The sequence below is a fragment of the Myxine glutinosa genome, chromosome 10 (assembly GCF_964187855.1).
Source record: "Myxine glutinosa chromosome 10, kmMyxGlut1.1, whole genome shotgun sequence".
Lineage (NCBI taxonomy): Eukaryota > Metazoa > Chordata > Myxini > Myxiniformes > Myxinidae > Myxine > Myxine glutinosa.
In genome coordinates, this window is record NC_136270.1 from 46,794,949 (window position 1) to 46,819,380 (window position 24,432).

The 24,432-nt window shown below is 44.6% G+C and overlaps 1 protein-coding gene across 1 annotated transcript in view; it reads right to left on the bottom strand.

The window, feature by feature from the left end:
- Nucleotides 1-24,432, bottom strand: part of LOC137434506 (cadherin-11) — an 86,326-nt gene that overhangs the window by 48,726 nt on the left and 13,168 nt on the right. Inside the window, exon 2 of the mRNA XM_068127596.2 lies at nucleotides 1,273-1,567. Within this exon, the coding sequence (XP_067983697.2) occupies nucleotides 1,273-1,567 (295 nt within the window). The remainder of the gene's footprint in view (nucleotides 1-1,272; nucleotides 1,568-24,432) is intronic.

A 24,432-nucleotide genomic window follows, 5' to 3' on the forward strand; every position in this document is an offset into this window, starting at 1 on the left:
GCGACAATTCCATCTCCAGAGACATTGATGTTCCTGATTCCACAGCAGGCAATGTTATCAGGAAGTTTAAGGCCCATGGCACTGCATCCAACCTCCCTGGACGGGGCCGCAAGAGAAAACTTGATTGAAGATTGCAGCGAAAGATTGTTTGAACGGTGGAGAAAGCACCTCGATCAACTGCCAAACAGATTCAAGCTGACCTTCAGATAAAAGGTACGACAGTTTCAACTCGCACCATCCGCTGCCAACTCAATGAAAGGGGTTCTATGGTAGGAGACCCAGGATGACCCCACTGCTGAGAGAGAGAGACATAAGAAAGCCTGACTGGAGTTTGCCAAAACACCTGAACAAATCAAAATCCTTCTCAGAGAATGTCCTGTGGACAGATGAGACCAAATTAGAGCTTTTTGGTGAAGCACATCATCTCTATGTTTACAGAAAACAAAATGAAGCCTTCAAAGAAAAGAACACCTTCCCCAAAGTTAAACATGGAGGAGGTTTAGTGATGTTTTGGGGTTGCTGTGCTGCCTCTGGCACTGGGTACCTTGAATGTGTGCATGGCATCATGAAATCAGGAGATTACCAAGGCATTGTGGAGCGCAATGTTCAACCCAATGTCAGAAAGCTGGGTCTCTGTCAGAAGTCTTGGGTCTTGCAGCAGGACAATGACCCCAAACACATTCAAAAAGCACCCAGGAATGGTTCAAGACAAAATGCTGGACTGTTTTGAAGTGGCCAGCAATGAGTCCAGATCTAAATCCCATTGAACACCTGTGGGGAAATCTGAAAACAGCAGCTGGGAGAAGGTACCCTTCAAATCTGGGAGAACTGGAGCAATTTGCACAAGAAGAGTGGGCCAAACTGCCAGTAGAGAGGTGTAGGAAGCTCATTCGTGGCTATAGGAAGCGCTTCACTGCAGTTATTTTGTCCAAAGTCTGTGCTACCAAATATTAAGTCTTGGGTGTAAATAATTTTGTCAATGCCATTTCTGTTTATTTTCTGATTTAAAAGGATATATTACGTTCTGAATCAAAAACAAAGGTTCTGTAATATTAACAGTGAAATAAAGAATTGTGGAGACCAAATACTTTTGTAAATTTCAACTTATTTTTAGAGAAAATGAGTGAGTTATTTGAAAAATGTGCAAGGGTGCCAATATTTTTGGCCACGACTGTATATATGCAGACACAGAGAAGACCACAAATAATTTGAGTAGGAGAATGAGTCAAAGATGTGAGAAGATGACTGGATATACAGTCTCGTTTTTCATACCAACTTCCGCCATTTCAGGCACCGTGGCGTTGAATGGTGTGCCGGGGAACCGTGGTTCACTATCATTGATATCCTGAACTTTGATGATAAATTCAGAGGCAGGCTCGACTGGAAGGCCAGACACTCTGTCCACAGCCTGAGCCTCGAGGGTGTACTCAGAACAGCGCTCTCGATCAAGGCGTGATGTAACCCGGACATCACCCGTATACTCGTCAATAAGGAAAATTGTTCCAGCACCTTCACCCGTCAGAATGTAGCGAACAGTGCCATCTCCTTTGTCCTGGTCAGAGTACAGCTGAAAACAGAAGATAACCACCAATTAATACATTTATTTCTTTACTATGGCAGCCATGTTATTCATCAGCTTCTTCTTCTTTAATGGCCACAATTTTTCTCACACTCTTGTACGGGTTGGCCTGGGGAAGCTTGGCCCAAGTCTTTGATGAACGAGCTGGCCAGGCCTGAAGTTGGACTAAGGTTAGGGCATGAGTTTGGAATTTAGCCATGGTGCCGGCGATAGCTCACGTACTCTCCGTGAAGGACACCATGGGATCTTTAACGTCCACCTGCGAATGCCGCAGACGGGGCACCCAGTTTAAGTTTGTCCGAGGCATGTCACACACATTGATGAATCACTCTGCCTGTCAATCATCGGGATGACAGTTTATACCTGGGCAGTGATTCGAACCCAGGCTAGACAGCTTAGAGTCCAGTATCATGTTATTCATCAGCAAACATCTCTATTGTTATATGGAAAGAAACTCCCCCTAGGTTCTGTCATTTGAAAGAAATGCAGCTGGGTAGAAAACTATTGCTGGATGGCAGCCATTTTATCCATGGCCTCTAGATATGGACATCCCACAGGCTCCACAACAGCAGAGGAATGTGAAAATGCCAACTTTTCTGCAGTGCAAGAGAAATAGTTAATATGGCTCAGATTCTTAAAGAGGGATAATATTTTCCAGTACCAGAGATTCCACTGACCAGGGGTCGAAGATGCAACTAATCAGTAAATGCTTCAGAAATTTTGTACCATTTAATTTGCAACTGTGGCTTAGATTCCATTTGGAGCTGAGAACTTCCAAGAAAGATTTGGCATATCGAGGGAAGCATCTGAAACCAACTGATAATTTATTTTTTTTGTATGGAGCCTGCGGCTGCTGGTTGCATCATTGCTGTGAGCGCAGCTGTGCTGCCGATTCAGCATTGTCCCCCTGTTTCCATGACGACTCCTTTTTGCATCTTCAGATCTATGGGGCTGCCAAAACAGTTTCTGAGGCTATTGGGCACAAACCTTGACAGGTCGTCACTCCGAAGCAGGATACTCAAATGGCTCCTTCCCAGCAAGCTGGTACTCATTTTGCCGATCTCGGAAGGATGGCAAGAGTCAACCCACCTGGTGTTATTTAACGGAACACCAGGGGCTCAACCTCAAGACCCTAAGATCTTAAGGCAGCCACATTAACCGTAAAGCAAACACCAGACTTAAACTAATAGGTCAGTTGTTTGTCGAGTTGGGAATCAAACTCAGACCACTCAGCTAAAAAAGCAAATGCACTACCCCTGATGCAGCTAGTACATAGGAACAAAAACGGAAATGTATGGACAGATCTGCAGAGTACTAGTCAATATGTGTGCTTAAATATGTTTAGTTGTAGAAAGTTGATAATTATAGGTGCACCAGGAGGCACATTATTTACTGTACTTAGGGGCAGGCCGGCAGGCAGGTTTTCTTTTTCCATTTAAAACCAATCTATTTCCTACTTCCCTGTATTTTCCCACTAATTGTTCCAATCTTCCTGTTACTCAGTTGGTCCTGCATGATTGCAGAGATGCTGACCAGTTGTCACTCATCATGTAAGCAGGGCCATGAGTGCCGTGTCAGACCCTTATTGGTAGAATTGCAAGATTAACTGGGTTCGAGGGAGAGAGGGAGAAAGGGAGAGAGGGAGAGAGGGAGAGAGGCAGGCAGAGAGAGAGAGAGAGAGAGAGAGAGAGAGAGAGAGAGAGAGAGAGAGGAATATAGACGGAAAAGATGGTGTTAATCAACATCCAGTTGTTACATTTGGACAAGGAATTGGGGGTATGGGCTAACAACAACAACATGCATTTTAAAGGCCATTTTCCCTACTAGAGTGGGGGTTAGCCTTGCAGGTCCCCATGACAATCTTCTCCATTTTGCCCTATTTTCTGCATCTCTCCTTGTTAACCCCCTTGCCCGCATTTCTTCTTCCACCATCTTTAGCCAAGTCTTTCTCGGTCTTCCCCGTCCTCTACTTCCTTCTACATTAATTTCCATCACTCTTCTCAACCAGTCACTTTCATCCTTCCTCAACACATGACCAAACCATCTCAACCTGTTCCTCTTCACAGCATCAATCACAGGCAATATTCCCATCATCTTTTGCAATTCATCATTTGTCTTCCTCTCTCTCAACGATACTCCGCACATCCATCGAACCATTCGCATTTCCACCCTTTCCAGCCTTCGTTGCTGCTCTACGTTCATTACCCATGTCTCGCTCCCATAAAACATAACACTTCTCACACATGCAGCGTACACCTTTCCCTTCAGCTTCAGCGACACTCTCCTCCTCATCAGCACGCCACTCAGTTCCCGAAACTTCTTCCATGCACATCTCACTCGAGCAACCGTTGCCGAGTCTGATCCACCTTCTCCATTCAGCATGTCTCCGAGGTAGCAAAATGTTTTCACACCTTCCAGCTTCACGCTGTCTCCAAGATCCAACTCAACATTTCCTCCATCTGCAGCTCCCTCTGTGCACACCTTACATTTGAATGTAGCTGCCACACTGGTTAATGACCCTCTCAGACCACTACATTTTTGATGAACCCACTCAGCGCACATTGTACATTGAATGGAGTTCACTCCGACACCCTTCCTACACACAGCACAGGGCCACTTCCCAGTTCTTTCCACCTCACCACATGCTTTACCACTTGCCATCACCTTCGTCTTTCCGATATTCACCTTCAGACCTTTTGTCTCCATACATTCCTTCCACTTGTTCATCTTTTCCTTCAGTCCATCCATACTTTCCGCAATCAACACCAGATCATCTGCATACAACAACTCCCACGGTAAACCCTCCTTTACGTTCTGAGCCAGCACCTCCATCACAGCTACAAGTAGTAGTGGACTTAGTACCGACCCCTGATGCACTCCCACCTTCACGTCCAACTCACCACTGTTCCCGTCCTTCATCCTTACAGCTGTGCACGCTCTTTTGTACATTGCCATCACTACTCTGATCAACCATTCCTCCACTCCTAACTTCCTCAATGCCCATGTCAATACTTTGCGTGGAACCCTATCGAATGCTTTCTCCAGATCAACAAACCCAAGAAACAACTTCTTCCTCTTCTCCATGTACTTCTCCTGCAACTGCCTCAATGAAAGCGCGTCTGTCGTTCCTCTTCCTGGCATAAATCCAAACTGCATTTCGTCGATCTTCACTTTCTTCCTTATCCTCCTCTCCAACACCCTTTCGAATACCTTCATTCCATGCTCCAATAACTTTATCGCTCGGTACGAGCCACACTACAGAGGGTCACCTTTCCCCTTGTATAGAGGGACGAGGGTACTCATTTCCCAATCCACTGGAATGCGGCCATCTTTCACCACCAGATTACAGATCTCTGTCATTCTCTTCACACCCCAACTTCCTGCTGCCTTCAACATATCTCCCACAACTCCCGTCGGCCCTCCCGCTTTTCTACCCTTCATTGCTTTTATCGCTTCCTCAACTTCCTTCTCAGTTATGTTCTCTGCCGGTCCTAAAACTGGGTTACTCTCTATGTTGCCAACCCAATCATTCTCTGTATTCAACAGCATTTCCATATATCTTTTCCATCTTCCTTTAATTCCATCTGGGTCGACAACGATTTGTCCAAACTTCATCCTTCAAGCAACTCACCCCCATCACATCACACATCTCTTTCGCTATGTGCTTTGCAATCCTGAATACCGCTTTCTGACCCTCTTCCGAATCCAAGCGTTCTCCGAACATTTTCCTACATGCCTCCTGTGCCTTTGCTACTTCTTTCTTTGCAGCCTTCTTGGCTGCCTTATAACTTTCATGCTGTGCTGTTCCTGCTCCCGTACCCTTCGCCTTCTGCCACTCCTTGAACTTCTTCCTCTTCTCGTCAATCCTCTTTCCAACTTCATCATCCCACCACCATGTTTCCGAATGCCTCGGTGGTCCTTTAGTCCATCCACATACCTCACCAACGGCTCCCAACAGACTAGCTTTCATTGACATCCAACCACTTTCAAGCTCAACCACATCATCCTCGACCCTACTCAGCCTCTCTTTTAATGCCTCCCTTACTGTCACCTCTTTCAAACTCCACACCTTCATTCTCGGTTGGTACTTCACCCGCCGAGCTCTCCTCGCACCTTTCACCCTTATGTCGCAGACAACCAAGTGGTGCTGTGAAACAGCCTCCTCCCCCGGGATCACCTTTGTGTCCCGGAGGTGCCCCCTATATCGCCTACGCACCATCAGGTAGTCAACGGTTGTCGTCGACCCACCTGACGTGTATGTAACAAGCTTATTATCCTCTTTCTGGAACTGAGTATTACAAATCAACAAATCGGCTCCATCAGCAAACTCCAAAATTCTTTCACCTTCCCCATTTCTCACACCATATCTATAACCCCCATGAACTCCCCATGAATTGGGGGTATGGGCTAGAATGAGACAAACAAGGGGAGAGATGGGGGAAGTTTCGGAGAGAAAAACCAGGATAGGTAGGTGTAGATGAAAGGATGAACATGCATGGAAAATATTTTCTGGGAGGGGACAAAACAAATCGACTTTTGCATATGTAATAACGACATGGCCTGATGTTATGGTGGATGTCAGTGTTAAATTCCAATTTACCAATTTAAAGAAGAGGCAGCAGCTCTTCACTCTCTGCAGACCTGGACAAAATCACAAACTGGTCCAACAAGTGGAACATGTCTTTCAATCCTGACAAATCTCACACTTTCACTTTGTCTCTCCGAAAAGACCGACTGGAAAAACCTCCCATCTACTTTATCAACAATCCTATTAAAGAAGTTCTGTCACTCAAGCTTTTGGGTCTCACTATCTGCCATGATCTATCCTGGGAAACCACATTTCCAAGCTGGCCTCCAAAGCCAGTCGCCGACTGGGCATCCTCTGTTGTGCGAAGTCCTTCCTTGGCACAACTGAGCTCCTCACCACATACAAGGCTTTCATCCACAGCTCAATGGAATCTTGCTCTCCCCTCTGGACTGGTGCTCCTGCCTCACACCTAACTCGGCTTCACGCTGTAGAAACCAAAGCTTTCTGCATCATTGGAATATCCCGAGATGGAAGCTGATTCTGAGGGACTTTCTCTCTCTCACCGCAGGCAGCTTGGTGGTCTTTCTGTCTTCTACCGACTCCTCTCCGGCCTTGCTCCCCTAGATCTGTCTGTGCTCTGTCCCACAAATATTCCTGCAGGACGCACAAGATCTGCCAGCAACCCGCTTCTGGTGAAATTGCCAAAATCAAGACTCTGCTCGCCTTCTCTCTTTTATTCCTCTTTTTTCCCACCTCTGGAACAAACTCCCTCACTCTCTTCAATCCCACTCCTCCCTCCAGGTCTTTAAAACAGCTGTTCACCACCATCTCTTTGTCTTCCCCCATCCAAAACCTTGATCTTTTCTACCCCCGTTAATACACCCCAAATCCACATCTTTCAATCTCCGACTTCATTCCTGAAATTGCTTGTAGTGTCAATTTGTTTTGGACCGTGTACCCCTTCCCTCCCCCTCCCCAAACCCCCCCAGCCCTCTCCCTTGGAACAGATCTCCCGATTCTCTCCTGTTGTGCTTATGTACTTCACTCTCTCTCCCCATATTGTCTCCCCCTCCCTTTATTAGTCCCCTACCGGTGTACACCGGAGGGGACTATAGGTTTGCACGCCGTCCCTCCGTCAGTCAGTCCGTCAGTCAGTCCATCAGTCTGTCAGTCCATCAGTCCGCCACACAAAGAACAGTTTTCCGGACTTTTTTTCTAAACGCTTAAAGCTAATGATTTCAAACTTGGCACATGGTTTCCTCATGATAAGCTACAGATCAAGTTCGAACTTCACGACGTTTCGATCATTTTTGACAAAGTTATGGCACTTTGAACTTTGGGAATTCTGATAATTCTGATGATCCTTAACTCAGTGCCATTTTAAGTTTTAATTTCCTTTAAAAACCAATTTCTCTGCAATAATTGGACCGATTGAGATCAAATTTTCACCGTAGGAGGGACTCGGTCTGTCGAATATTTTAATGGTAATTATGACGTCACAGGTCGCGTGGTTCGTCCGCCATATTGTTTTTCGTGGAAACACAAAAACCCCTTTTTCTCTGCAACGGCCAAACAGATCGAGGCCAAACTTTGCAGGCAGAATCGCATACCCATGACGAACAAAAATGTCAGCGAGCATGACGTCATGCATCATTGTTTCAGAGTTATGACGTTTTTAAGCATGAACCTTTAAAACCGAGCTCCTCCCTCATTTTTGATCCAATCGAGGGGAAACTTCACAGATCTGTTCAGCATGTCAGTCTACTAAAATGTCATTTTGGAATTTGCGATAGGGCATGTGGTTTGGCAGATATCGTTAATTAAACGAAAAAAATAAATAAAAATGGATATCTCTTGAATCGCCAGTACCTCAGACCGTGAGTTGGTAATAAATTATATAATTCACACAGTGCAATACGTGCAGGCCGCTGCACGGAGCGACCTTGCGGGCTTATCAACGAGGCGAGGCGTGACACACACGTGTTGTCCCAGCATACCTCAGATCAAGTTTGAAAACCAGCATCAACCGTGCATAAATTTGCATATTCGATCATTTTTGACAAAGTTATGGCACTTTGTTTATTCTAGAGTTCTCCTCAAGTCGCAACTCACGCCCTCAGCCTCGTCTCGCGAGCGTCAAAAGCGCGACACAGCGGGCTCTTTCAGGAGGGGCGGAGCCAAGCCGAGCAACATATATATACACATCGATCATTGATCTTGAAAAACAACGTATTTTCTCGTGCTTCTGCTGACCTGTCTGCGAGGTGTATAAATCGAAGTCCCGAGTGCGAATCACAGGTGAGCCCGTCCTGAGGTAATTAGTGATTGGGAACGATTCAGAACCTGTGGGTAAATAACCCCTTGGTAATTTCCCCAACAGTTTTCCGGACTATAATTTGGAGTGCGGTAAGTCAAAGCTGTTAATATTCCTTGTGTACAATATGCTGTAATCGTGGACTGTTCTTTAAAATGCTTTCCTAGAATAAGCATCAAGTCAAAAACGTTTTCACTGAATTTTGTTTCCATTGACGCAATTCTTCATATCAGGCAAGAATACATTGAATTCACATAGTTTACCAATAAATCAACAATACATCTCGGGAGGTTGGAGTGTCACTTTACCATATGCTTCTGTGCGTATAATCTGCGTGAATACTTCTTTAAATATGTATCTGATACTCTGCCCTCTTTGCAGTATACACAGTACGCGCCAGAAGTAACCTAGCTTCCACGGTCCGCGGATAACCTGGTCAGGATAACCCGGTCGGTCTCACATCATCTGCGCCCACATTCAACCGTGCATAATTTTGCATATTTAATGAGGTTCGTCTGTCACAGTTTGGTTTCCGTACGACAACTCCACCAAACATTGGCTGATTTCAACAACATTTTGTACACACATGTCTCAGCATGACGCAGATCAAGTTTGAAAACCAGCATCAACCGTGCATAAATTTGCATATTTAATTAGATCCGTCTGTTCGTCTGTCACAGTTTGGTTTCCGTACGACAACTCCACCAAACATTGGCTGATTTCAACAACATTTTGTACACACATGTCTCAGCATGACGCAGATCAAGTTTGAAAACCAGCATCAACCGTGCATAAATTTGCATATTTAATTAGATCCGTCTGTTCGTCTGTCACAGTTTGGTTTACATACGATAACTCCACCAAACATTGGCTGATTTCAACAAAATTTTGGACACACGTGTCTCAGCATACCTCAGATCAAGTTTGAAAACCAGCATCAACCGTGCATAAATTTGCATATTTAATTAGATCCGTCTGTTCGTCTGTCACAGTTTGGTTTCCGTACGATAATTCCACCAAACTGGCTGATTTCAACAAAATTTTGTACACACATGTCTCAGCATGACGCAGATCAAGTTTGAAAACCAGCATCAACCGTGCATAAATTTGCATATTTAATTAGATCCGTCTGTTCGTCTGTCACAGTTTGGTTTCCGTACGACAACTCCACCAAACATTGGCTGATTTCAACAAAATTTTGGACACACGTGTCTCAGCATACCTCAGATCAAGTTTGAAAACCAGCATCAACCGTGCATAAATTTGCATATTCGATCATTTTTGACAAAGTTATGGCACTTTGAACTTTGGTAGGGGACATGTATTGCAGCGCAATACTCAGAATGCTTGCTGTTTTATGTGTCCGTTATGTTTTTTGTGTTTAATGTGCCAATGTGTGTTTAATGTGCTAGCTCTTAAGCGAGCCTCGATCTTTTATACAAAAAAAAAAAGAAGCAGAGTGGGCATAATTGAAATGAAACTGACAATCTTAGAAAAGAGAAATGAATTAATGGTCTGCTGGTTATCGTGAATTGGTGCGATAATTGTCACCTTTCACAGTGAAAGCATATGGCTAGATAGAAAAGAGCAGGAAATCATTGTGAGTCTGAGCCATTTTGCAAAAACAATATTTAGGCCATCGATTTTAATACGAGCTGTGTCCATTAGTACGATGTACTCCTCGCGTGAAGGTTCACCGAAAGATGGATATGCACAAATTGAGGGCTGGTATATGGATTGGCAAATATGTCCTCGTTTAGAAAATTGCCTTTCTGAGACAAGGGAAGACTGCATATCAGCCTTTCAAGGACGTGATATTCGACGAACAGCGAAAACGAAAGAGTGGTCTCACCCTCTTACTTGCCTCCTCTTCTCTCCTCTCACCTCTTTTCCTGCTCGGTGTTGCCTTGTTTAATACCTCCACCACCGAAGGTGAATGGAGGTTATGTTTTCACCCCTGTTTGTTTGCTTGTTACGGGGCAAAATTTCTTGAAATTTGAAAAAGATTTTCATATCAGTTAACTGAATTCAACCAAAAACGATTTTTGAGGTCAACATCTGTCACAAGGTCAACATAGGCCAAAGGTCAACCACCATTTTTTCTGATTTCTAAAATCCTCAATTTTCATCCGATTGACTTGAAATTTGAATGGGATTTTCATATCAGCGAACAGAAACCAACCACCAACTATTTTTGAGATCAGCATAGGCCAAAGGTCAACAACCATTTCAAGTTTCTAAAATCCTCAATTTTCATCCGATTGACTTGAAATTTGAATGGGATTTACATATAAGCTAACTGAATTCAACCACCAACTATTTATGAGATCAACATCGGTCACAATGTCACCATAGGCCAAAGGTCAACCACCTTTTTCAAATTTCTAAAATCCTCAATTTTCATCCGATTAACCTGAAATTTGAATAGGATATACATAACGGCTAACCAAATTCAACCAACAACTATTTTTGAGATCAGCATAGGCCAAAAGGTCAACATAGGCCGAAGGTCAACAACCATTTCAAATTTCTAAAATGCTCAATTTTCATCTCATTGACTTGAAATTTGAATGGGATTTTCATATCAGTGAACTGAATTCAACCACCAACTATTTTTGAGATCAACATAGGCCTAAGGTCAACCACTTTCCTCAAATTTCTAAAATCCTCAATTTTCATCCGATTGACTTGAAATTTGAATAGGATATGCATATCAGCAAACTGATTTCAACCAACAACTATTTTTGAGATCAGCATAGGCCAAAAGGTCAACATAGGCAAAAAGGTCAACAACCATTTCAAATTTCTAAAATGCTAAATTTTCATCTGATTGACTTGAAATCTGAATAGGGTTTTCATATCAGCGAACAGAAACCAACCACCAACTATTTTTGAGAACAGCATAGGCCAAAGTTCAACAACCATTTCAATTTTCTAAAATCCTCAATTTTCATCTGATTGACTTAAAATTTGAATGGGATTTACATAACGGCTAACCAAATTCAACCAACAACTATTTTTGAGATCAGCATAGGCCAAAAGGTCAACATAGGCCAAAGGTCAACAACCATTTAAACTTTCTAAAATCCTCAATTTTCATACGATTGACTTGAAATCTGAATAGGGTTGGCATATCACCTTACTAAACCCAAACACCAACTATTTTTGAGGTCAACATAGGTCACAAGGTCAACATAGGCCAAAGGTCAACCACTTTTTTCAAATTTTCTCAAATCCTCAATTTTCATCCAATTGACTTGAAATTTGAATAGCATTTTCATATCAGCGAACTGAATTCAATCAACAACTATTTTTGAGATCAGCATAGGCCAAAAGGTCAACATAGGCCAAAGGTCAACAACCATTTCAAATTTCTAAAATGCTCAATTTTCATCTGAGTGACTTGAAATTTCAATGGGATTTTCATATCAGCGAACTGAATTCAACCACCAACTATTTTTGAGATCAGCATAGGCCAAAAGGTCAACATAGGCCTAAGGTCAACAAGTTTCCTCAAATTTCTAAAATCCTCAATTTTCATCTGATTGACTTGAAATCTGAATAAGATTTGCATATCAGCTTACTGAAACTAACCACCAACTATTTTTGAGGTGAACAGAGGCCAAAAGGTTAACATAGGCCAGATTTCTAAAATTGTCAATTTTCATCTGATTAACTTAAAATGTGAAGACTATTTGCACATCAGCTCACTTAATTCAACCAATTATTTTGATGTCAAAAGGATGCTCTCCTGGGTGCCATTCTACTTTGTTCTGTTTTGCCAAGTGTCGCTGTATGAGTGATTTTTCATCTGTTTGTCTGTCTCTTTGTTTGTGAAGAAGATATCTCAAAAAGTTGTGGACGGATTCGAACGAAATTTTGCAGAGATGTAGCGTGTGTGACAAGGACGAACTGATTAGATTTAGGTGAAGATCCGCATCTGGCTAGTATACTTTTTAAAGTGATTTTGCACCATTGGGAGATAGCGGCCAAAAACAATAAATAGTAGAATATCTCAAAAGGTTATGGGCAGATTTGGACGAAACTTGGTGGAAAGGTGGCGTGTGTGACAAGGACTAATTGATTCGATTTTGGTGAAGATCTGAATATGGATTCGGATACGAGAATTATTTAATGTACCAGTAATTATGCAGTAATTACTGGTGCATTAAATTAATTTACGAATCTCCAGGAATTATGCAGTATTATGATTCAAGCAGTAATGTATAAGTGATTCTTCACCATTGAGAGATTGGCCTAAAACCAATATATAACATGATATTTAAAAAAAGTTATGGGCAAGTGATGACTAAACTTGATGGACGAGTTGGTTCGGTGACAAGAACAAGCCGATTAAATTTTGGTTCAGGTCCGAATCCAGATCCGGCCTATCGTTGGGATACAAAACTGTTCAGCCTGGTGGAGGTATGCGCTCTACCGAGTGCCGTTCTAGTTGTGTACAAGAGTTATTCTGCTGCCCCAATGTCAGTTCATACCCTCTTATCAGCTGACTCTTCCATGATTCTTGATCTTGGAAAGAAAATAAAATTAATTAAATGACCTCACTGTAATCATATGACTTCGATTTAACAGTATGAACCCTAATCAGTTGCTTCAATATGTTCAGAGACTACCTCTCAAGTTGAGCAATCTTGTGTTCATCGGCAGCACTTCAAAATAACAAAAACTGTTGACCTGTTGAGACAATTTAGTTGTTCTGATGTCCCCACATCAATCCAAGTCACATTGTAAGTGCTTGGCTCGAAGAGGGTCTTTGCTGAGGCTTTCATCATAAGTGAGTCATAATTCATTAGACCTCAAATGTAACTTCTGATTTGGTTAACCACTTGTCCACTCCCTTAGAGAACAAACAGCTATTACAAAATACCTCTGCCTGCTCAAATTAGGCAACTGATCCTGAGAACAAAATCGTTGCTCCACAACCACCCACCTCCCCAACATTTACATTATCACAGAAAAAAAAGGAGGAGTTTGCCAACGACACAGTGAGCTTCTATTTTCTCTCTAAAGTAAAAAAATCCAGTCACACAATATTTGCTAATCAGAATCAAAAGTATTGAGAAAAGTTGGTTGATCAGTTAGGACATCTATGCTGCTAACTAAGGTTCCATTGAACGATGTGGTTCAACTGAAAAGGATGAAAAGTGATGTTTGCAGTTGAAAAAAATGTTTGCAGTGAAAAAGGATTCGTTCCACTTTTGTTTGTAAAATAGTTTGGGGGCAAACAGCTTGCTCTACATCCTGAGAGTGAATAAGCAAGTATACCTGGATGAATATTGTTGCGCAAGCAAATTCTGTCCCAAAAATAGAAGATATTCTGAAGCCATCTTGAAGCGAATCTCGAACAAATCTTCAGAAGTCTAAAACGTATTCACACCGAATTTGAGAAGCTTTTTGTGTCAATTTGCGATCAGCTAAAGGCCAAAGTTTGTATGAGGTTGTTTAAACATTGTGAAACTAGAGAGTTCAAAGAACACGATACCCCACACAGTGTTCAAGTCAACACTTCAATCTTAATAATAATGATTTTTTTATATTGGTAAAAAGATCTGTAAGTTTAGTGCTACCGAAGCAGTATTATACACCGAACTTATACACCACCCTATAGAACATGTCCAAGTACTGCAAAACTGGAGGTTGTTGGAAGTATTATGAAGATGATTTGTGTTCCAAAATGTTCAAGCATATAATTAAATTTAAATAAAGGTTTAAAGGTATCGCACAAATGAATGAATTCCAGGTTTTACCACCCTTTAACCCAGTGTCTATTACATCACCCGATCTAACACGATGAATTAGCTGTTTATGCATGTTGTTTGTGTCCTTTATAATGTCCTAAAAAACAGTAAGTTTCCTTGTTGGAATGATTTTCAATTTTGTTGAAAATTGCCGGGCGGGGGACGGGAGGGGGAAGTGGAGGGGCAGGGGGAAGGGGAGGAGGGGAGGGGAAGGGGGAGGGGAGGGGAAGGGGGAGGGGAGGGGAGGGGAAGGGGGAGGGGGGAAAGGTAGGGGGAGGGGGAGGGGGGAAAGGTAGGGGGAGGGGGAGGGGGGAAAGGTAGGGGGAGGGGGGAAAGGTAGGGGGAGGGGGAGGGGGGAAAGGTAGGGGGAGGGGGAGGGGGAAGGGAGGGGGAGGAGGGAAGGGGAGGGGTAGGGTGGAGGGCAAGGGAGGGGGTAGGGGAGGGGGGAGGGGAGGGGGGGAAGGGGAGGACGGAGGGGGGAGGGGGAGGGGAGGGAATGGGAGGGAGAGGGGGGAGGAGGAAGGGGAGGGCCAGTCAACAATGAGATTGCAGTTCTCATGGGAGGAGAGCAGCACAACAATCGCGACATCGTCCTGCATCTTCGCAACAACAGCACGAAGCGGATTTTGGAGCCTCACCGATCCTGTGACACCCTCCAGTACCGGCATCGCCGGGCAGGGGAAGGGAGACCCGAACATTCCCAACCCGTACATTCACCCTCTCGACTCAAGCTCACTCGGACAAAAGCCTCGCACAAATTACACCGTGAAGGCCCAATGGTCATGTCTATGCCACAAATCACGGGCGCACTGAATTGAAAATATATAGAACGCTCATACTCCGTGAAAAGTGAAGCCGCCGTGTCGCCATCTTGGTCAGCACGACTCAACCAACTCGCTTCGCGGATCTCGTTTTGTGCGGCAATAATCTGCTCCAATCGGTTACGGAAGGGTTGTGGAAAGACGTTTCACAGCTGTTTCAAAGACATTTAATTCATATCGCACAAAATCGATACAAAACACGATCGCATAAAAGGTGAAAAAACGTGTGAGGTGTGACGGGATGGAACATCACGTGATCGCTCTGAGCGAATCAGTCTGGCGGTGGTAATGGAACATCACGTGATCGCTCTGAGCGAATCAGCGAGCTGCTCTGGAACCGGCTGAGATTAGCGGGTACTTCGCTGAAATGCGCTGAGGTAAATATGGATCGTCAAATATTTTGAGTTCGGCCATGTTCGTCCCTGGCTCAATGGCCATGTCTATGTCAAATATCAAGCACGTAAGCCTCTCTGTTTAGGAGTCTATCGGTAACATTACACACACACACACACACACACACACACACACACACACACACACACACACACACACACACACACACACACACACACACACAGTGTTTTATATATATATATATATATATATATATATTGTTACGTGGTCCCCTCGGTGAATACCTGGTCTCGGTGACCCCCGGACCGTGAGAGGAACTTCGCCAGAAAGCTGTATTATATATGCGCTTTCGCCACGCAATCCATATGAATTTCACCCAAGAGACAACTGATGTTCAAGGATATATTTCCAATGGTAATGATACCATACAATTTCAATGACACAACCACGGAGATTTTCCCCGAGCAATCAACAATACACAACCATCAACAATTCTCAATCCACAATCAATTCCCTATGATTAAGATGGCCATCTTATATATGTGTGTCCCGGTGAGTACTCACAACCCCCTTTTGGTCTCGGTCCCGCACAATGTCTCTGGGCCCCTCCTGACCAAGATGATGGTCGGCGTAGCCGCACTCGGGCGGTTGAACGAACCCCGGGTGGACGTGTTTCCACCGGGCAGGTATCGTACCGCTACCAGGCACCCCGGCTGCAGCCCCTCGTGGCCACGCGAAGCGGGTACGGGAAAGCAAGCCAAACCCCACGCCGCTTGCAAGGCGTGTTAGGCCCCAACGGGCGACCCGTACGTGTCTGTTTTGACGGTGTCGCGAACGGCGCCAAACGCTGGGTCGGTGCACGGCCACACGACAGTTTGACGTCCACCGGGCAGGTATCCGTCCCGGTAACTCCTCTCGCCAGACAGGCTCGGGAACGCCGCTTTTCCACACGGCTCAATCAATCCCCCCTTTCGTCGGTGCGGGGCGAGGAAGAAGAATCCTCGTCCTTTTTTCCTCGTGTCTTTTTTCTTCCCTTTTCCGGTCACTTCCGTTTCCGGCCACTTTTTCAGAAGGGCTCCTGACCCTCCAACCACAACAACTACACAACAACTTAATATACTACACACGGATAAGCAAAGACCTGAATGGTAATTCACATACATTCACATAAATATGTAACACTCCCCCCCTTCAAGAAAGAAAGTTTGAACCCAGCGAAAACTTTCTTTGCCGGCCAATTTGGAGAAACAAACCCGATAACTCAACCCCCCCCCCCCCCCATTATCAGTTCCCCCCGGGCACAGTTATCACTTAAAAATAAAGCAACCAAAATTTCACCACAACCCCTCCAGATTACTCACTCTGGACTAAGCACCAGCAACGACCTTGTCCCTGCCAAATCAAACTCCATCTCATGACCCTCTGACTCTGACCGTCAGTTTCTTGTGAATGAAGGTTAAGGGGTTGATCAAAGATCCAAAGTTAAGCCACTCGATAGCACTTTTTCCGGGAGGCCAAGCCGAGTATTCACTACATGGATGCCTTTAGGAACGGCGTTCACGGTTAATCCGTGTAGGAATCTTGGCTCGGCGGCTCCGCCGCATTCAGTGCTTCAACTTCTCAGAACTTCCCTAATAATTAGGGTGGGACCACTTGTCCCTGTAGTCCCATGAATAGCGGTCTCCTTCTCGGCCACTACTTTGCCAATCCTTCCTTCGGGAGCGGCCGTAACTCAGGGAGCCTCCATAATAATATTGATTGCGGCCACCACCAAAACTACCGCCCAGTTATCCTCTCCTGTAGACCTCTCGACGCCTACGAAATGCCTTCCCTACTGTTATGGTCCGACCCTCCAAATCCTTGCCATTCCAATTCTTCTCTGCCTCTCTGGCGTCTTTTGTGCTGGCAAACGTGACAAAGCCGAACCCTCTTGACTGTTGCGTTTCCCAGTCTCTTACCAACCGCACTTCCACCAGCGGCCCATATCTGTTGAAGACAGAGGTCAGAACTTCTTCCTCTGTTTTGAAGTTCAGTCCCCCTACAAATAACTTGGCACTTTTGTCGCCATCCCGAGCTGGTGTGGTGTTATTTTCCCTGCTGGGCTCTTTACCAACCCTCAGGTTACCATAAACTTGACCCCCGGCCAAATCATTCCCGATAACCACAGATACCCCCTCTACAGGAAGCGTGGCTTGTAAACCGACGGTGACCGGTCCTGACACCAAATCGGACTCCAAATGGATGACATGAAGGGGAGCACTAACACCGCCCCCGATCCCCTGTAAACGAACACTATCCCCCGTTGCCGTCTCCTCGGACCATGGCAAAATGCCTTCAAGCATTAAAGATTGATGTGCCCCTGTGTCCCTCAATATCCTAACCGGTTTCCGGTTAGTCGAGGCTCCATCCCGTGACACAAACCCCTCTGAAATAAATGGTTGGTAACCCTTTTGATGGTGATTTCTCACAATGGCCATTGCATTTGGAGTCGTAGTAGTCGGACTCCGCTCTGGGTCTTCGCTTTTCATGCGGTAACAACTGGACATCAAGTGTCCAGGTTTCTTGCAAAAAGCGCAAGTAGGCCCGGAGGAAAAACTCGTGGTCTGCCTCGGGCCCCCCGAACTATAAGTTTGTCTTGGGCCCGCATCCCTCTGATTTCGAACAGGTGGGGGTATCATAGTTGTCCCCATAATCATCTCGAGGCCGCCGCCATGTACGTATGGTCGTTCTCCGCACCTGCTGTTCCCCACCTCCCCTGCGGAGATCTAGGCGAGGAGTTAGGTTCGTGGACCCCTATTCGGTGGGTTAAGGCATAATCATCTGCCATGGTGGCTGCGTCCCACAACTTTGGTACTTTCTTTTCCTGCAGGTACACTTTGATGTCCTCGTGGACACACTGCTGGAATTCCTCCACCAGGATCAAGTCCCTCAATGTCTCGAAGTCTTTCCCGACTCCTTTTGACTCACACCACCGATCAAACATGTTTTCTTTCACTCTGGCAAACTCCACATGGGTCTCACTCTCCCTCTTCCTGGCATTCCTGAATTTTTGCCTGTAAGCTTCCGGAACCAACTCATATGCTTTGAGGATGTGCTTCTTCAGTACCTCATAATCTGCACATTGGTCCATTGGTAGCGCCGAATAAATTTCCTGAGCTTTCCCCACCAGCACACTTTGCACGAGTATGGTCCAGGCCTCCTCCGGCCAGTTTAATTGTCGAGCCACTTTCTCAAAGTGTGGAAAAAATTTCGCGACTTCCTTTTCACTGAACGGTGGACCCAGCCTCACATGTCTGCCCACATCCCAGGTTTTCTGGTTAGGTGTCGACCCCGTCAGCAAGGGTGGTGCCTCTCCCCGTTCTCTCATTAACTCCAGCTCCTTGAATTTGATTTCTTGCTGAAGCTCCATGTCACGTTCCTTTAATTCCCTTTCCGCTTTTCTCTCCTCTGCTTCGAGGTCCCTTGCAGCTCTCCTCTCCTCTGCTTTTCTCCCTTCTAACCTTTCCTGGAGTTCTCGTTCCGCTCTCCTTTCCTCTGCTTGTTTCTCTTCTCTCCTCGCTTCTGCTTTCCTTTCTTCTTCTGCTAACCTTTCCTGGAGTGCTCGTTCCACTCTCCTTTCCTCTGCTTGTTTCTCTTCTCTCCTCGCTTCTGCTTTCCTTTCTTCTTCTGCTCTTTCCTTTTCTGCTTTCCTTTCTTCTTCTTTTAACCTTTCCTGGAGTTCTCGTTCCACTCTCCTTTCCTCTGCTTGTTTCTCTTCTCTCCTCGCTTCTGCTTTCCTTTCTTCTTCTTTTAACCTTTCCTGGAGTTCTCGTTCCACTCTCCTTTCCTCTGCTTGCTTCTCTTCTCTCCTCTCTTCTGCTTTCCTTTCTTCTTCTTTAATCCGTTCCTGGCTCCGTAATTGCAACTCCAGTTTCCGGAGCTCAACATCTTCTGGTTCTTCGGGTAGCCACTCCCAGGCTAACTCGTCCCATGTTCCTAATCCCACCATAGATTGTATCACCGTGGCCTGCAACTCTGCCTTCCTCAAATTAGTTCGGACCTCCAAGTTAAAATGTTTGGCCAATTTCAAGAGGTCCGACTTTAGCAACGCTCGGAACTGTGCCTCACTCGGGGTTACCCCAAAGTTCTGTGCCACAAACGCCATGGTGTCTATCGTTAACACCTGTTAACCTTCACCCAAGACTTTACCCCAATTTCTCAATTTTTTTTACCAATTAATAATTAATTAATAAATTTTAATTAATAAAATATTATTATTTTATTATGTTATACAATTTTAGATCCCGGACGAGCCCCCAATTCTGTTACGTGGTCCCCTCGGTGAATACCTGGTCTCGGTGACCCCCGGACCGTGAGAGGAACTTCGCCAGAAAGCTGTATTATATATGCGCTTTCGCCACGCAATCCATATGAATTTCACCCAAGAGACAACTGATGTTCAAGGATATATTTCCAATGGTAATGATACCATACAATTTCAATGACACAACCACGGAGATTTTCCCCGAGCAATCAACAATACACAACCATCAACAATTCTCAATCCACAATCAATTCCCTATGATTAAGATGGCCATCTTATATATGTGTGTCCCGGTGAGTACTCACAACCCCCTTTTGGTCTCGGTCCCGCACAATGTCTCTGGGCCCCTCCTGACCAAGATGATGGTCGGCGTAGCCGCACTCGGGCGGTTGAACGAACCCCGGGTGGACGTGTTTCCACCGGGCAGGTATCGTACCGCTACCAGGCACCCCGGCTGCAGCCCCTCGTGGCCACGCGAAGCGGGTACGGGAAAGCAAGCCAAACCCCACGCCGCTTGCAAGGCGTGTTAGGCCCCAACGGGCGACCCGTACGCGTCTGTTTTGACGGTGTCGCGAACGGCGCCAAACGCTGGGTCGGTGCACGGCCACACGACAGTTTGACGTCCACCGGGCAGGTATCCGTCCCGGTAACTCCTCTCGCCAGACAGGCTCGGGAACGCCGCTTTTCCACACGGCTCAATCAATCCCCCCTTTCGTCGGTGCGGGGCGAGGAAGAAGAATCCTCATCCTTTTTTCCTCGTGTCTTTTTTCTTCCCTTTTCCGGTCACTTCCGTTTCCGGCCACTTTTTCAGAAGGGCTCCTGACCCTCCAACCACAACAACTACACAACAACTTAATATACTACACACGGATAAGCAAAGACCTGAATGGTAATTCACATACATTCACATAAATATGTAACAATATATATTCACAGTAGAGTGAAAATGAATGAATGATCGTTTTAAGGCCATTTTCCCCGCTAGAGCGGGGGTTAGCCTTGCAGGCCCCATGACAATCATAGTTCCCTGCTTGAGGCAATTTTTTATGGCCGGATGCCCATCCTGACGCCAACCCTTGGTCACGCTCTTACGATGCGCAGGGATACGGTATACCGATTCTAAATCGGGGTACACACCGTGATCATTCATCCCAGCAAGCTGGTACTCAATTTTCCGACCTCGGAAGGATGACAGGCTGAGTCAACCCCCCTGGCGTTAATTTAGCGATCGACCGGGATTCGAACCCAGGATCCAAGGATCCCAAGCTGGCACCCTAACCGCTAAGCCAACACCAGGCTATATATATTACACTGGAGTGGTTGCTCAATATTGATTAATAATTCAGAAGTTGCTTAATGAAGTTGAAGTTTTTCCTCATGGCTTACATTTTATAAATGGAGCAGGTATGCCATTAGAAACACCAAAATAAACAAGAATGTTCTGTATTTGGCATATCCGCATGATATCTTCGAACTTGTTCTGGCATGTGTTTTCAAAGGCAGTATGGGGTTATCCTCTGGTGTAGATAGTACAATTCCACCAATCCTGGGAATACATGGAACAATGCAGTTATGAAACTGCAAGCTGACCTTGAATAATTGCAGAAGTCATATAGGAAGAAAAGGAAAGTGTTAGTGAATTAGCGACAAGCCAACTTCAGGTCAGCCAACCCAAAGATTATTATCAAGAGCTCCTTGAATGAGCGATTACCTTTCTTGGTGTCACCCCTTCTTGTTGCGCTCGATTTATAGCACGTGGAGCTCAGAATCATGCAAGATGGATGGTCAAGGCATTATATGTCCCCAACATCTGGATGTTTAGGAAACAGTTTAAGCTCACTGACCCGTGAGCAAAGAGGACCCCATGACATCTGCATCTTTGTTGTTTGATTCTAACTTATGGCATGGTTCGCTGCTGCTCATGCCATTTCTGCTGCTCACAATAACATTGTCTTCCTACACCATCTTCTTAAGTATTAAAAGGCGAATTCCCCCTATCAAAACCTGCCTGTTGACACGAGTAAATAAAACACGAGTTAAAACTTATAAATAGTCAAAACGAGCAATAGTAAAGGCACTAAAAGAAAAGTATGGCATGGATAACCCTCCAAAGTGCATCCAGACGAATATCAGGAAGTCTGAGGACATGTCAATTGTATAATTTGTGACAAAGAATATCATTGACTTATTCAGGTGCCTCGAAATTCCAGCTGGTTTTCTGGATTCTGGCCCTGAGTCATGGGAGCTCAGAGAGGAATACAGAGAGACACGACAGACAGTTCAACACTTAAATGTGGTAAATTACAATGCTGAAAAGTTGTGTGTCCTTCAGTGAGGAGTATCATGCTATCATAACAAAGAAAGAAGAACATAAACAAATCATCCTTCAGGTTGCGCAGGATCAAAGCAAAACTTCTACAATAGCAAAATGTGGAAATAATATCAACTAGAACGGCACTCGGTCGAGCGCATTCCTCCGCCAGGCTGAACAGTTTACATTTTGTATCCCACTGACAGACTGGATCTGGATTCGGACCTGAACCAACACCTAATCGGCTTGTTCTTGTCATCTAACCAACTCATCCACCTGCTTTTGTCCACAACTTTTAGAAATATCATGCTATATATCGTTTTTAGTCCTATCTATCAATGGTGACGAATCACTTAACAAATTTTAGGTGCCAGATCTGGATCCGGATCTTCACCAAAATCTAATCATTTTGTCCGCCTCACATACCCAACCTCTCCAACAAAATTTTGTCCGAATCTGTCCAAACCCTTTTGAGACATTCTGTTCACAAACAGACAGACAGACGGGTGAAAACATTACCTCCATCCACTGATGGTAGCGGAGGTAATAAAAAAGTGACTAAGCATGTCAGGCTACTCTGGTACTTAGCCACTACAGTCGAGCACTTCAACCTCACTGAGAAACCTCAAATTATGGTCCAAAGTGTGTGTCCTTCAGTGAGGACGTTGATGAAATCGGACTTTTTTGGTACATTGGAACAAATTAGGGATGACAACTAGAATTTATTACTTTCAATTTTACCTGCAAAAAAAATAAATAAATAAATAAATAAATAAATAAATATATATATATATATATATAAGCAAAGATTTGCGGTTGGGAGTAAATCCAAATGACTCCATGGTAAGATCTCCAACCTGTAATTGAACAAACAATGACAACGTTTCGATTAACAACATGTGACAAAGCCACACGCCTCCGTTAGTCTTCCTCAAGAGTGATAAAATCATCTCAACATCTCCTTATATGCAAAGTGGGCGGGGTATATGCAAAGTGGGGTGGGCAAAGCTGCACAGCCAATGAAACCGTATCACACCGCTCTCGTGAACGGAGATGTTACTGACCAAATTCAAAAATCAACCGCAATCAACCGCATATTTGGAGGCTTGGCACACAGAAGAAACTGTTACCTCGATCACACAAGAGGTAGTTGACTTATCGGTAGCGTTTGACCCACTCTTGTGTAAACGAAGCAGGCAATCCGTACTTTTGAACAACGAGTCCACATAATATGTCACACAAGGTTTTATTCGGACAAATTGCCCCCTCCCCCCCTCCCCCCTCCCTCCAAACCACCCCTCTCTCAAACCCCCCCCGCTTCCACCCCTCCTCTGGTTCCCCCCCCATTTTATCCCCCCTATAACCCCCCTCCTTCCCGCATTCCCCTTTACCGCATAGGGCCACATGTGATGATCTTGTTATTATGGCAATTTTATTTTATCTTAACAATTTTTGCTTTAATATATTTACAGTTTTTTATTTAATTTACAATTTAATTGTTTATAAGTTTAACTTTTAATTAAATGTAATGATTGTTCCTGATTTTCTAAACACGAGTTATAATCCAGCATTGCTTACAGGATTATTTTGAGCCGTTAATATGCGGTTGATTTTTGAATTTGGTCAATAACGTCTCCGTTCACGAGAGCGGTGTGATATGGTTTCATTGGCTGTCCAGCTTTGCCCACCCCACTTTGCATATACCCCGCCCACTTTGCATATAAGGGGATGTTGAGATGATTTTATCACTGTTGAGGAAGATTAACGGAGGCGTGTGGCTTTGTCACATGTTGTTAATCGAAACGTTGTCATTGTTTGTTCAATTACAGGTTGGAGATCTTACCATGGAGTTATATATATATATATATATATATATATATATATATATATATATATATATATATATATATATATATATATATATATATATATATATTGTTGCGGTGGTTCAAATCCCCACTCCTGACAACAATTTGTTGTGGGGGCCGGGTTCAAAAATCCCCCTCTTTGACAACAATTTTGTTGCGTGATTCCCCTCGGTTAATACCGGAGAATCACGAATACCTTCAAGGTGCACGGATCAAGGTGCACGCGCGTGCCGAAGAACCACGCGATCAAACCCTCACTTTCCCACACCTTATGGGTGCTGAGCGGATTTGCACGGTGTGGAAAGCGGCGTTACCCCACTAGATTTATGGACCTGAGTCTAGTCAAATTTGGTCCCGGATGATACTAGGCCAATGGAGAAAAGACGTACCAAACAGGTTGGAAAGTAACAACAGAATGTACAGCCTTTTATTTTGAAGGCACAGAGAAACAGAGACGAAGATTCAGCTTATCAATTATGAACAAATAATAACCCCGACTTGGCGCCTTCACACTGACACACTCTGACACACACACACACACACACACACACACACACACACACACACACACACACACACACACACACACACACAC